Here is a 12,473-nt window from a genome sequence, read left to right as displayed (position 1 = left end):
ACCTGGAGGTCGTAGCTGCAATGAAACGATTTTCTAGAGCACGTGTCTCCCAGCCCTTGCTTTCAAGGCCTTGCTGAGGCACTAGTGCTACAGATTCTAAATATATTACTGATCATCCCTATCCCGTGAAACATCTGTCATCGGAGAAACGATCAATAACTGTCATTTTTAATATGTAGATACTCTTATTTTACGCACTTTAAAGCGAATAAATTTTAAATGCTTTTTCATCTTCATTGCACCACATTCATATTTTGCACTTCTTAGTGAATATTTTAGGCCACTATACAGCCGTGTTTTATTACTCCTCGCAATTAACACTCGCATATCATTGAGAAGCACTGATCATCGTCTTGGCGCTCTTTGGCCACATCTGGCCCTTGCGCCAATAAACACTACTAATCAATCAATCAATGAAGTAAGTGCCCTCCCGAAACGTCACGTCCTCATGAGAACCCAGTGATGTAAAAAATGAACGCTGTGATGCATGTGTGTCAATTCTTGTGTCAAACTTCCGCAGCTTATTTCGTAAGCAAGATCACCTCTGTTCTTATCTTGAATCCTGTTCAGTAGACGTTCTAGGCACCGAAACCTGGTTGTCATTCGACATTTTGGATCTTCCTTGTCTCGTCAGTTTTCATTATTTAGAAAACATAAAACTGAATCGAGAGGTGGCGGTGTGTTAATTGCAGTAAAATCTAGTTTGGAAGCTTGTGTTATTGAAACTAATTCCTGCCTCAAAATTGTAAGGGTTGCTCTCTGTCTGCCCACACATTCTACCTCTGTCATTGGAGTCTGCTATCGTCCACTTGATTCATCCCACTACTTTCCGGATTATCTAAACAAGTCTTTAAGTTTTGTCCAGAACAAGTACCCGACATCACCAATATTTCTTGTCGGCAATTTCGACTATCCCAATATTGGATGGCATTGATGCCGACCCCTGTATGGCACAAGAAAAACGTCAATGCCAATATTTTCCTGACATGCTCTCAACTTTCAATTTGCATCAAGTTGTTTCTGTTCCCACTCATGGTGATTCACTCTGACCTCATACTAGCCACAGAACCAAATTATGTTACGGAAAATGTATTGGATGGTATCAGTGGCCACAATATCTTGCATTGTGAATTCATAGGTGCCCTAAAGAAACATGAAAATAGAAAGAAATTAATATTTGATTACACCCGCGTGAATGTCAGCGGGCTTGTTAGTGACCTTTCCGCCTTTTCTGTCGGCTTCTTGCAGTCATTCCCTCATTGCAACATAAACACAAACTGGGTTTTTCTTCATAATGGGCTGATCACACTTAAAAAGAAAAGCATATTCCAAAATTCAAAATAACAGCCTGCACAGAAAGCACTTGGTTTGCGACGCATGTGAAACCTATATATTGCAGAGCTGAACTATGAGCATCTGTGGAAGATTGCAGGCCCTATCGTGAGCACGCACACTTATGCAGGACCGTAACAACAACAGCCAAAGATAAATTTTTCAACCATGACATTTCAGACATGCTTAGCAATGACACAAAAATTTAGGAAACCCAAATTATCGAACTTGACGGTACCGTTATCTAAGGATGGTAACATTCTTTCTCTGGCACGTGTTGCTATTGAATTCAACAAGTTTTTTTTCATCCGTTTTCACGGATGAGACTCCTGTACCTAGTAGCTTTCAGGCCCCTATTTTGCATTCAAGCATGCACAACATTAATATCGCTTCTGAAGTAGTACAGTCCTGTATCGATTGTCTTCCAACTAACTCTGCTCCTGGTCGTGATGGCATCTGCCCTAAACTTCTTAAGATATCCAAACCTGCAATATGTCGCATTTTAGCCAAGCTTTTTCAGCAATGTATTGACACGGGATGCGTCCCAAATGATTGGAAGGCAGCTTGCATAATTCTCATATTTAAATATGGTGATTCATCTAACCCATCAAATTACAGACCAATTTCTTTAACCAGCATGTGCTGCAAACTTCTCGAACACATCATTTCATCTGCTCTAATGAAGTTTCTTACAGAACATAACTTTTTCTTTATCAGTCGGCATGGACCTTTACACGATTGATTTGAATTAATGACTTGCATAACTCCACTCATTCTTTTTATCGAATCGATGTAATATCTCTAGACTTCGCGAAGGCTTTTGACAAGGTTCCTCAATTCTGGCTTATTCATAAACTGACAGATCTTAACATGTGAGGATAACTAGGTGGACTACCATCTTTTTAACTAACCGGTAGCAATCAGTTTTCATCAATGACCATTTGTCTCCATTAAATCATGTCAAATCTGGAGTACTGCAAGGTTCCATGCTCAGGCCTATTTTGTTTTTAGATTATATTAACGATATTAGTAATGGTAGGCGTTTCATAGACTATTTGCTGATGATTGCGTGATCTAACCCTGAGGACACCTGCTACCTTCCATCTTACTTAGACAATCTCCGTAAGTGGGGCAGTAAGCAAGCGGAAATCAACATTAATATAACAAAAGCTATCAGATTCGGGACTACAGCTAAACCCGTGTTATGCAATTGCATAATTATAAAACATGCCCGTAGCCTCGGTATTCACAATATCTGGGTGTTCATTTGTCATCCGATCTGTCATGGAACATTTGCGTAGATGTGATTTTCACTAGAGTGTTTTAGTTTAGTGTCATTATGGTCCACCCCGCTCCAAGTTGCCCCGCTAAGCCACATGGTGGAGTGGTGGGTGATTGCATGTTTTAGTTGTATGTCTAGCCTAGCGGAGCAGAGGGACGGATGGATAGGTGCTACGAGTGTCCCCTTTGGAAAGATGTGTGGGTTGCGCCATGAAGCTCTTGTATTGCCTAATGTTCTACCTATGTTAACAAAGAAAAAAAAACCACGATGACTTCCCATAACCAAACTTTCTGAACTTTGTCTTTGCAAGCCTCTGTTGTTTGACGTTTCCCTAGTTTTTGTCCACCAATCTTCCATTCGCTGCTTACCAATCTTTACTGCATACATTTTTACTTTCCCTCTGCTCTTGCTGAACCCAAGGGCTTCAAGCAGGCCAGTGGTGTATGTGTGTGAAAACTTTTATTGTAATGATGTCCGGAGGCTAGACTTCTCAAGCCAAGGCGGGCCGCTCCCACGTTGGCACTGTCAGGCCAAGCCTTTCAGCGACATCATGGGCCCCCTGGACTGCACTTAGTTGGTCCTGAAACAATGGGCTTTGAATCCTTTTCTCCCACTGTGTCCATTCTTCAACGAGTTTGGGGAGAGTCGCGGGACACCCCGCCAGCATATGTCTGATTCCAATGATGCCATTACAATCATTGCAGTCCATCTTAATCTCCCTCTCTGGATATATTTTATTAATGGTAAATAGGCCAGTGGTGCCTAAATCTACTGCTGGGGAGATATTTCACATTCTAGTAAAGCATGCTCTATTGTTTCCCTAGCTTTACCGCAGCAAGCACATGCTTCTTCCTTCTTATATCTTGCTGTATAAGAGCGTGTTCTAAGGCATCCCGAGCTCATTTCAGAAAGTAATAAGCTTCCCTTTGAGTTATAATAGATTGTTTCTTTCCCGATATTGTTATTGCCTCTTCAGTAGTTACTCATAGCAGGTTTATTTTCCATTGCCGCCAGCCACGAGATTATCTCGGCCTCTCTGGCTTTCCGCTTGATGTTCCTTTCGTATTTGCAGTGCCTTCTGGCCGAATTCAGGGTAATGAAACAAAATAAAAGCACCTATAAGTAAAACTTATAAGTAAAGCTTTTATAAGTAAAATGAATACATATAGCTTATTTGTCCATAAAGCATCTAAACATGAACTTGTAATGCATTACTGGTCCATTTTATCCAGTGGAAAATAAAGCCCCATCTTGGGAAATGCCACGTGATAGCCAGCGAGCTTGCATTTTGCATCCAATCTGATCCTTTCTGATGCCAACATGTTGCACAGCATGCATCACATACTCCCGCACTGCGAGGTTTTCAAATGGGTCAGCATGCGCACCTTCTAGCAGACATAAGTCTTCGTCTGTGCAAATCTGTCTTGTAAAGAGCAAGGCAGGCAAGGTGCCTCGATGCACGTGCCAGAGTGGGTGTGTGCATCGACCACCCTTGCTAGAAAAAAATGGCAGCAACCTTCTGCTCAGGCAGCTTATAAGCGGACCGTGTTTCTGACTCCACCAGCCTGCTTGCAGCTAAGCGGAGGGCGCATGTGCATTCACGCTTTCGCTCCGCTCAGCTGCTTAGCCGAGTGTAAAAACGGCAAACTAGAACACTCTACTAAAGCAACCAGATCACTTGGCTTCATAAGGCACTATTTGCACTCGGCTAACTCCAAGACCAAATTTCTGGCTTACACCACCTTAGTATGCTCTAAAATCAAATATGCCTTCTTAATTTGGAATTCACACATGAGGCCTACCTCGAACACAAACTAGAGTCTCTGCAAAATAATGTTGCTCGCTTCATCACAAGAAACTACTCGCATACATCTAGTTACGGAAATCAAATATTAGATTAATTTAGCTCCTCTCAATATACGCAGGCTTCTGACACTATTGTCCTTCTTTCATAAACTTTACTCCAATCGGTTGTCCCACGTGACTCTAAATATCAGACTAGCTCGTGACATGTGTCTTGACGGCTTGATCACCAACTTAAAATCGCACCCATCTTCACCCACACTAATCCGTTTTTCCACTCACCTCTTCTCCTCGCTATTTGTCACGACTCATTTGTACATAATTTGAAGTTGTTCCTAGAAATCTGAACTACCTCTTACCTTGCTGTTCCGTTCCAGTTGCATTTCTGGATGTTCTTATTTAATATGCAATTTTGCTTTCCTGTACAGCTCATTGTGATAAGTCAAGTATTTTAGGAACCTTGAACCTCGTCATTACTATGTTTTTTCACACATTGTATATACCCTGTAATAAGTCGTTTTTTTGCACTAATTCATGTTGTTCCAATTCATATTTCTTGTTTAGTTGTGTACTTTTGGTATTTTTTGCTCCTTTCATTGTAATCCCTGTAAGAGATGGTGTCTGCCATGAAAAGGGTACCTGGCCCATACCATCGTCCAACTCATTCATGCTAAGGATGTTGTTGAAGGGAGGAATGATGAGTAGGGGATTTATTTACAATATCTACATGAAGGGTGGAGAACATTACATCTGATCAGTCTAGCATGACTGAAATGCACACTGAACAGCCGAAAATGTCTGCTTAAACACTCTCTGTCCTTACTAGATCCCTAGGCCAGGGAAAGCTGCCATCCAACCTTCATCCAATCAAAGCGTCCAAAGTCGTCGAAGTACCCGCCTTTGAGGGCGAAGGTCCACACACTCTCTTGCACTTTTGTTTTACTGAACACACCAAAACCAGTGAGGCCTCATAGACAGGTGTTGTCACGCTTGACTCAAGCTGGCATGTCGTTCCTGAGCTGACTCTGCAGTTTGCTGCTGAATCTGTCATGACCGTGACTATTACCAGAGTACATGGGGGAATGCCATAGAACAAACATTTCCAGGAGTTTTCTTGCTCCAATTGGTCCCTGAAGGTGACAGCGAACCAGCTAACAATCCTGTCCGCCAAACGTGTCAAGCCTTACTGGCTCCGAAGGGCTATTCGAAGGGGGCGTGTTGTTGGCTTCACGAAGCGATTCATTGCAGTGAAGCCAGAAGGTCACTATCCCCGCTGGCCAATCGTAACATCCCCCACCCCTATGCCTCCTGGGCTCTTTAGGGTACTTGAACAAAAAAAGAGTGTTATGGAAGTTAATATGACCGGTATAAACAGCAGCATCACAGCAACACTGACTGCTGCAGACGGCGGCGCCAGGTGTGCTGATGACGTTCTGATCATTATAAGCTGATAATGCTCTTTAGTGCCTTATCCATCCACGTCAAACCATTATGCGCCGCGTGGACCATATCTTGAACTCCGTGTTCTTGTCGCTTTGCCTTGAAGAGCGGGCCCATATCTTGAAAGCGATCTGCGAAAGGTGCAGGGTGCGGTGTGTGCTGAGAGATTTGCGAGCGCTGCTTCGATCTCGTGGTAGCGACAGGCAGAACAAAGGTAAAGCCACTCGCTGCTGCATGCTCTATCTATATTGTATGCACTTTTCACTTTGTTGGGTGCTTGAAGGCTGTTCACCTCCGCCGTGGGTCGGCCCAGTATTGCACTATCTCTGGGATCGGCCCACATTTTTATCTTGCGTGATGGACGTTTGGTAAGCATAGAAATGCTTACACATTTAAGAAAATTTTAACACCCAGAACCAGCCAATTACTACCATGCCAGTATGTTGCAAGTACTTTCATTTGAGTAGGTAGAAAGCCTTTGTAAATAAATAAAAATTTTGTGGGCTAATGAAAGCAGCTGTGTGCCTAGGCGTCGGAGAAGCAAGAAATTACAACTGCACTAGAACAATTTGCTCTGTCACACATAACAAAAGAAGTGAAGGTGAATGTCTTATGTGCATTGCAAATGACACATGTGCTTTCATATGCACTATGGCATATGCACAAGTGTATTACACCCGATAACAATGCAAGAAGCTCGACAAGAGACTGCCGCGAGGCTATGAACGGCGTCCAGAAGGAGGTGCCATAGCACAAATGGATGCAAAGATGGCAGTGGTGGACACAAACCATTGCTACCATTCCATGCACTCAATTTTGTTACAAGGTGGTTTGCTGGCCTCTGCAAATAGATATGAGTCTATTCAACTGTAAATAGATATGAGTCAATTCATCAGCTAACTGTAGCTCTAGTTACTGATACCCAATCGACCTGATGAAGCAGTGCTGATTAGGGCCAATGGTCTGGGTAGTGTGCCATGAAATTAGCTTTTGGTGATAGTGATATGGGCTGCAAGCAGTTACAGGAAGCTTGGTGTTAATATATTGGTACGATTGGCAATTGTTTCCGAGATCATTAGTACGAGTTTTTGATAACTGATGAAGCACTGCTGTACGAGTCCACAAGATCACAGCAGATCTGCTTTCCATGTGAAGCTTTCATCACTTTAACTTGTATATTATTCTACTATATGCAGGGCTCACAAACCATATACAATATTTTCCGGACAATAATTTGAACCTGGCACAAGTAACCTCCCCCTCTTTTCACAAGTCAGCAACTATCACAAGTGTGCACAGAAGTTAGTTCCTGTACTTAAAAGATCACAAATTGCCATACAGTTCTGAACCACATGCAAGAACACATGTATGCAATGCAAACTGTGTGCCTTCCAGTGGTCAATGGGTCTTAGCGCATGCCATTGTGCTTGCTATGAATGCTGCTTTTGTCACCGTACCCTGTTAGCATTGCATATAGTAATTGCTTCGATTGGTGTTGACAGCCAGGACGAAAGTTATACTGAGAGAGGCATGCCTGATAATCAGATCGTGGTATTGGCATGTAAAAACCCAGATTTGTTTTATTTGTTCTTGTTTCGAGACAAACCAAGTGCCCTTGAAATGCTGCATGCAATGCTTTGACCTCGGGCAATCCATTGCATTACTGCAAATATTACTCAATATTTGAAAAGTCTAGTAGATGATCCATCTCAAACTGAATTACTTGCACGTTCACTATTTGTTTCTTATATTTAAGTCTTCTCGTACCCCTGCTGAAAACGCTGCGTTGCCCTGAAAGCGTGAAAATACCACACCTTTGCGCAGTTCGCGTAGCCAGGTTTCAGGCAAGTTGAATTGCAGCTAAATGGTGTAAATGGTGTAGTAGAACCACCACTAAGCATGTGTTGGAAGTCCAGTGCTTAAGTTAGAATAAACTACCCGGTTATCTTTTTCCACAGCTACAAGTAAACAAAAGCTGAAGCGGCCTTCAAGTGTCAAGTGTGGAAAAAGATGTTTTGCGGCAATGGCTGTGACTGAAGACAACACAGGTGTGTATGTGGTTTTCCAATTCAAGCACAGAGGCCACGACTTTGAACTGGGTCGTGTCTTTCTGTCCAAGTCGGAAAGAGCTGCTATTGCTGGTAAGACACCTCTTTTGCCCTGCGTTATAATACATTAAGAGTGGTTGTTGAGTTTTCAACATCCCAAATACAAGGCAACACTCATGCCAGACCATGCAATGAACTTGGAGCACATGAAATTCATTTGAAATTCATAATTTCCACATAATTCGAGGCCACCTTTACTGACTGCAGGGCATTATAGTTAATGACATCATAAACATGTTTATCATTTTGCTACATTGTATCAATGCCTGAAGGGTTCAGAGAGAGAGAGAGAAAAAAGGGAACCGTTCTCCAATTTCACAGCAGTAACAACTACCTTGGCACAGCCAGTGGCCTATATTTGACCTATATGGCTATTCTTATTGCAGGCAACGACTTTAGTTATTTTATACTTGTTTGCATCACTTCATGTACCAAGCAGGAAGGTGTAGTGCCTCCTGGTGCACTGTAGGCCACGCAGCAGACTGTGGCTTTTTCTTTTTCTGTTTTATTTTTCAGGCTTTCAGTTAACTGTATTGGTATGACTTATGATCCTAGTGGGATTCAATGTCTCAAAATAGCAGTAAGCTGGAATAATTTCCACTTGGGATTACTTAAGGTGCATTGTACATAATTATGTCTGCCATTTTGCCTAAACTGAAGTGCAAGTATTACAGACATCAATGAAACTGCGACCTCTCGCCACTACTGTAGGTCATCCACAGCAGATGTGCTTTCCATGTGAAACTTTCATCAGCTCAAGTTGTATTTTACTCTACTATATGTAGGGCTCACAAACCATGTGCCATATTTTCTGGACTATAATTTGAACTGTTGTACAAGTCACCCCCTTTCCCCCCTCTTTTCACAACTTTCAAAGAAAAAATATGTGTATATAACTCATTGTATAAGATGCATCTATCTTAACTTGGGTCAGCATCGTGAAATGCGATTGTGCATGTTTATACACTTATCCTAAAACGTCGTACTTACCCATTTCAGGGCACTAAACTTCACTAAAAAAAAGAATTTTATGAGCCACACATTCTAGCAGACAAAATAAACTGCAAGTACATTGCTGGAGAAAAAGAATGTCTCATGTTGGTCTTGCATATATAAGTTACACTGTTCTGCAATACGCTTGGACAAAAATGAAAAGAAAATGGTGGCACCTATGGTTTGGAAAATATGGTACCTAAATATTTTGAATGCTCATATCATGAAGCAGCTATGTGAATGAAACATGATTGAAACAATCACGATAATTAGGCTTATACCCCTGTCACACGGCGAAAACTAATGTCATTTGAAAATGATGACAATGACGATAGTAAAAAAAAAAAGACACGCCTCAAACCCACTTTTGTCCAATAATTATTTTCCAGTATGCTAAATTCCACTAGAATATGTGATCATTGCTTTCAAACCATAGTGTTTGATTACTAACTTGTTGACATTGCCAACGAAGTCGAGTCGAGCTAAGGCAAGCAACAGGGCGAAGAGAACGATAGGCGCGTCCGCTACATCTGCTAAAGTGGTACGAGAAGGGCAGTTGCATGTAATCGCCTTTCTGATGTGCATGCGAGCTTTTAATATCCTCATTCTTGGCGCGTGCCACAGGAAAAAACGCGCACGCTTTTATGCCAAGTCAATTGAAGTGGCCGCGGCCGATGCTCTGGTGAGAACCAACACGACTGCTGCAGCGAAAGCTAAAGATGGCTGTCTGGTCACTGGACTGAGAGTAGTTTTCTGTATTTACCTATGTGATGGACTTCAATGTCGTTAAAGCAATAATTAGGTAATAAAATGGATAGAATAATAGTGATTTCTTGTTAAAACAAAAAAAGAAGCACATACTGTTTGCGAAACACTGGTAAACTCGTGGTGTCGAGAATACACATTCAGTTCCAAATGAATGCGAATGAGTTTGGCGAACTGATTTGTTTGTAAATGTCATTTTCGAAAATGTCCTTACGTTTTACCGTGTGACACCAAAGAAATGGCATTATCAGCGAATGTCATTCGTTGTAAATGACATTAGATTTGCCGTGTGACAGGGGTATTAGACATGAACTCGTAAAACAGCTTCAAGTGTCCAATCAGTACTCTACTTGACTGAAATAATACTAAATAAATAATAATACCTTTAACTCAAAAACCCACATGACTGCATAGCCTTCAAAGCATACGTTCACAGGTGTGTCTGCTCTGTAACTATGGATGAATGACTGATAAATCAACCATTAAAAATAATTGCTGAAAGCTTTAATTGACAATTTTTATATTGACATTAATCAAATTATGTGCATCAATTCAGTCAGTAACAGTGATGTTTATATTTAAGTTAATCTGGAAATGCTGCACATGTTTTCGATTGCAGACTGTTTTGCCCTTCTATGGTGGCATGCCACTATGGAAGTGGCAATAACTTATGCTATGGAATGTAATTGGAAAATTAAGTTCTAACTGTAGGATAGAAATTGATAACAATGGCAATATTTAGTAAAGGAACTAAAAGTGGAAGACATTTTTGCCCTGGGTAGGATCTGAACCACAATCTGCACATGTCCAGTCCAGTGCAATGCTTGTACAATGGTTCAGTAATGTCTTTTGTGCGAACAAGGTTACCAACAGTGAAGGATGAAATTGGCAGCCTAGCTGTAAACTTGGTACACACAATAAATTTCTTCACTTACATACCTGATAACACTGGTGCAGATAATCCCTATGACGGTTTATCAATGACACCAAACATTGAAACACTTAAATATGTAATCTTGCCTCTTCAAATGTAATGTAATCGTGTAGTGTAATTAAGAAATGTAATCTTGCCTCTTCAGCAGCTGAAGGCTGCATAGCACCATGTCCTTGAAAAGAGCTGACCTAAAGAGAACAAAAATTGCGACAGCTTGAACTATTTAACACACACCATTGCAAAAGGTTTTTGTAAGTCAATGTAACTCATTATTCAATTAAAGGAATTCTAAATAATGATATTAAAAATGTTCATCAGTGCCCATTTCACTTCCTTGCGTGCTCGGTAATTTTTACTTATGCTTCAACTAACATACACTTTTTCTCTACTCTCTCAAGACAAGCTGCGAGAAGGCGTGTCCATGGATGCAGTACTGGATAATGTGCGGTCCAACGTGGATGAGCCATTCCACCGCATTAACCTGTTAAGCAAGCAGGATCTCCGCAAGATAATGAGGGATGCCAGAGTCTCGAAGACCGAGCGGCTGCACGATAATGACTATGTGAGCGTGCAACTCTGGGTTGAGAGGATGCACAGTGAAAAGGAGAACCCATTGCTCTTCTTTAAACACCAAGGACAACCTGACAAGAAGTGACATTTTTTTAGAGAAAAAAATGAGGACCTTTTGGATGGCAGAGATTTTATGCTAGTCATCATGACCACACCACAACAGGAGCTTTTCAAGAGGCTTGGAACTGATCGTATATGTGTCGATGGAACACATGGAACAGCAGGTGAGCAGTACTATATAAATGCATTAATAATAAAAGCAAGAAAGAGGGAATGCTGTCCGAGAATAATTGCAATAGATATGATGAGTAGTATTCCTTCACACATGATATTTCTCTTAACTTTTCATTTGATGGAGTTCTCAATTATCAGTAACAGAGCAAGAATGAATTCAGCGCTCTGTACACTGGTGATATCATTCCATTGCTACTGTCCTCATCACTACATGCCTTGCATATCCTGTCTGTATTGTCACCACGGAGTTATAATAGGTCACATAATACAGCTCTTATCACATTTGTCTTGTGGGGATGCGAGACTGTCACACGTCCCCTGATATGTTGTTTTTCCCGCATAGCTTCCGTCTCCTGCATTGCGGCTTCGCCGCGGGCCCCAGGCCTCGCGAGAGGTGGCGCGAGTGTTGCGCTGCTAACGCCGCCTCATGGCAGGGTTACTTGGGGGCGCAATGGAGAACACGTTTCCTCTTTGGTTCGGGACGGCAAGCAGCACGAACGTGCCGCCCGTGTGCCGATCCATGCTTCTGCGAGATCGTCTCGTGAGGCCTTGTGCGAAAGAGCCACCGTTCGTGTGACCGTACGCGTGAACGACCAGGCATTGGGATCCAGCAAGGGGCGAACGTATTCGCTCGCTATCCGGTTGCAGTGAGTCGGACTTCCGCGATTTGTCGCACGCCCATCGGCATGTTTTGTGGATAGCAACTCGGCTAGCAGGCATTGATCTATGAAAGATGCAATAAATGCCCTTGTGATTGTCGTTCCTTTGACCCAAGGTACGGGATGAGAATCCCACAGTCTAGAGTGCAGAAACAGTGCATTGCACTGTGTATTAGTGCCTTCTGTCAGAGGTACAGCTGTCTCGAGGCTGTTTGGCATCCTGAACTGTTTGCCAATTAGGCGAATCACTGATTACTGCTACAGTCAAAAGTGCTTTTTCTTGGTGGCGGTGGGTGGTTCCCTGAGGACTGCAAAAACAAAACATTTAGAAAATCAGGCAGTCCAAAAAAAAA

The 12,473-nt window shown here is 42.1% G+C and overlaps 1 protein-coding gene and 1 long non-coding RNA gene across 8 annotated transcripts in view; one reads left to right on the top strand and one right to left on the bottom strand.

Moving 5' to 3' along the window:
- LOC140219532 (uncharacterized) overlaps positions 1–11,556 on the top strand; it is a 36,018-nt gene extending 24,462 nt beyond the window's left edge. For 3 of the 4 annotated variants that reach the window (XR_011895873.1, XR_011895872.1, XR_011895875.1), the window contains 2 exons: positions 7,816–7,998; positions 11,056–11,556. This is a non-coding gene — a long non-coding RNA (uncharacterized lncRNA). The remainder of the gene's footprint in view (positions 1–7,815; positions 7,999–11,055) is intronic. The other variant, XR_011895874.1, reaches the window with a different exon arrangement.
- LOC140212807 (uncharacterized) overlaps positions 5,115–12,473 on the bottom strand; it is a 31,180-nt gene continuing 23,821 nt past the window's right edge. For 3 of the 4 annotated variants that reach the window (XR_011895871.1, XM_072289411.1, XM_072289409.1), the window contains one exon: positions 10,206–10,845. Coding sequence is in view for 1 of the 4 variants with exons in the window: in XM_072289409.1 (XP_072145510.1) it covers positions 10,799–10,845 (47 nt within the window). In the remaining 3 variants the exon portion in view is untranslated. Of the gene's footprint in view, positions 5,989–10,205; positions 10,846–12,473 lie in introns of those variants that run through there. The other variant, XR_011895869.1, reaches the window with a different exon arrangement.

This window comes from Dermacentor andersoni, chromosome 7 (genome assembly GCF_023375885.2).
Source record: "Dermacentor andersoni chromosome 7, qqDerAnde1_hic_scaffold, whole genome shotgun sequence".
Classification (NCBI taxonomy): domain Eukaryota; kingdom Metazoa; phylum Arthropoda; class Arachnida; order Ixodida; family Ixodidae; genus Dermacentor; species Dermacentor andersoni.
This window is presented reverse-complemented; position numbering and strand designations above follow the sequence as displayed.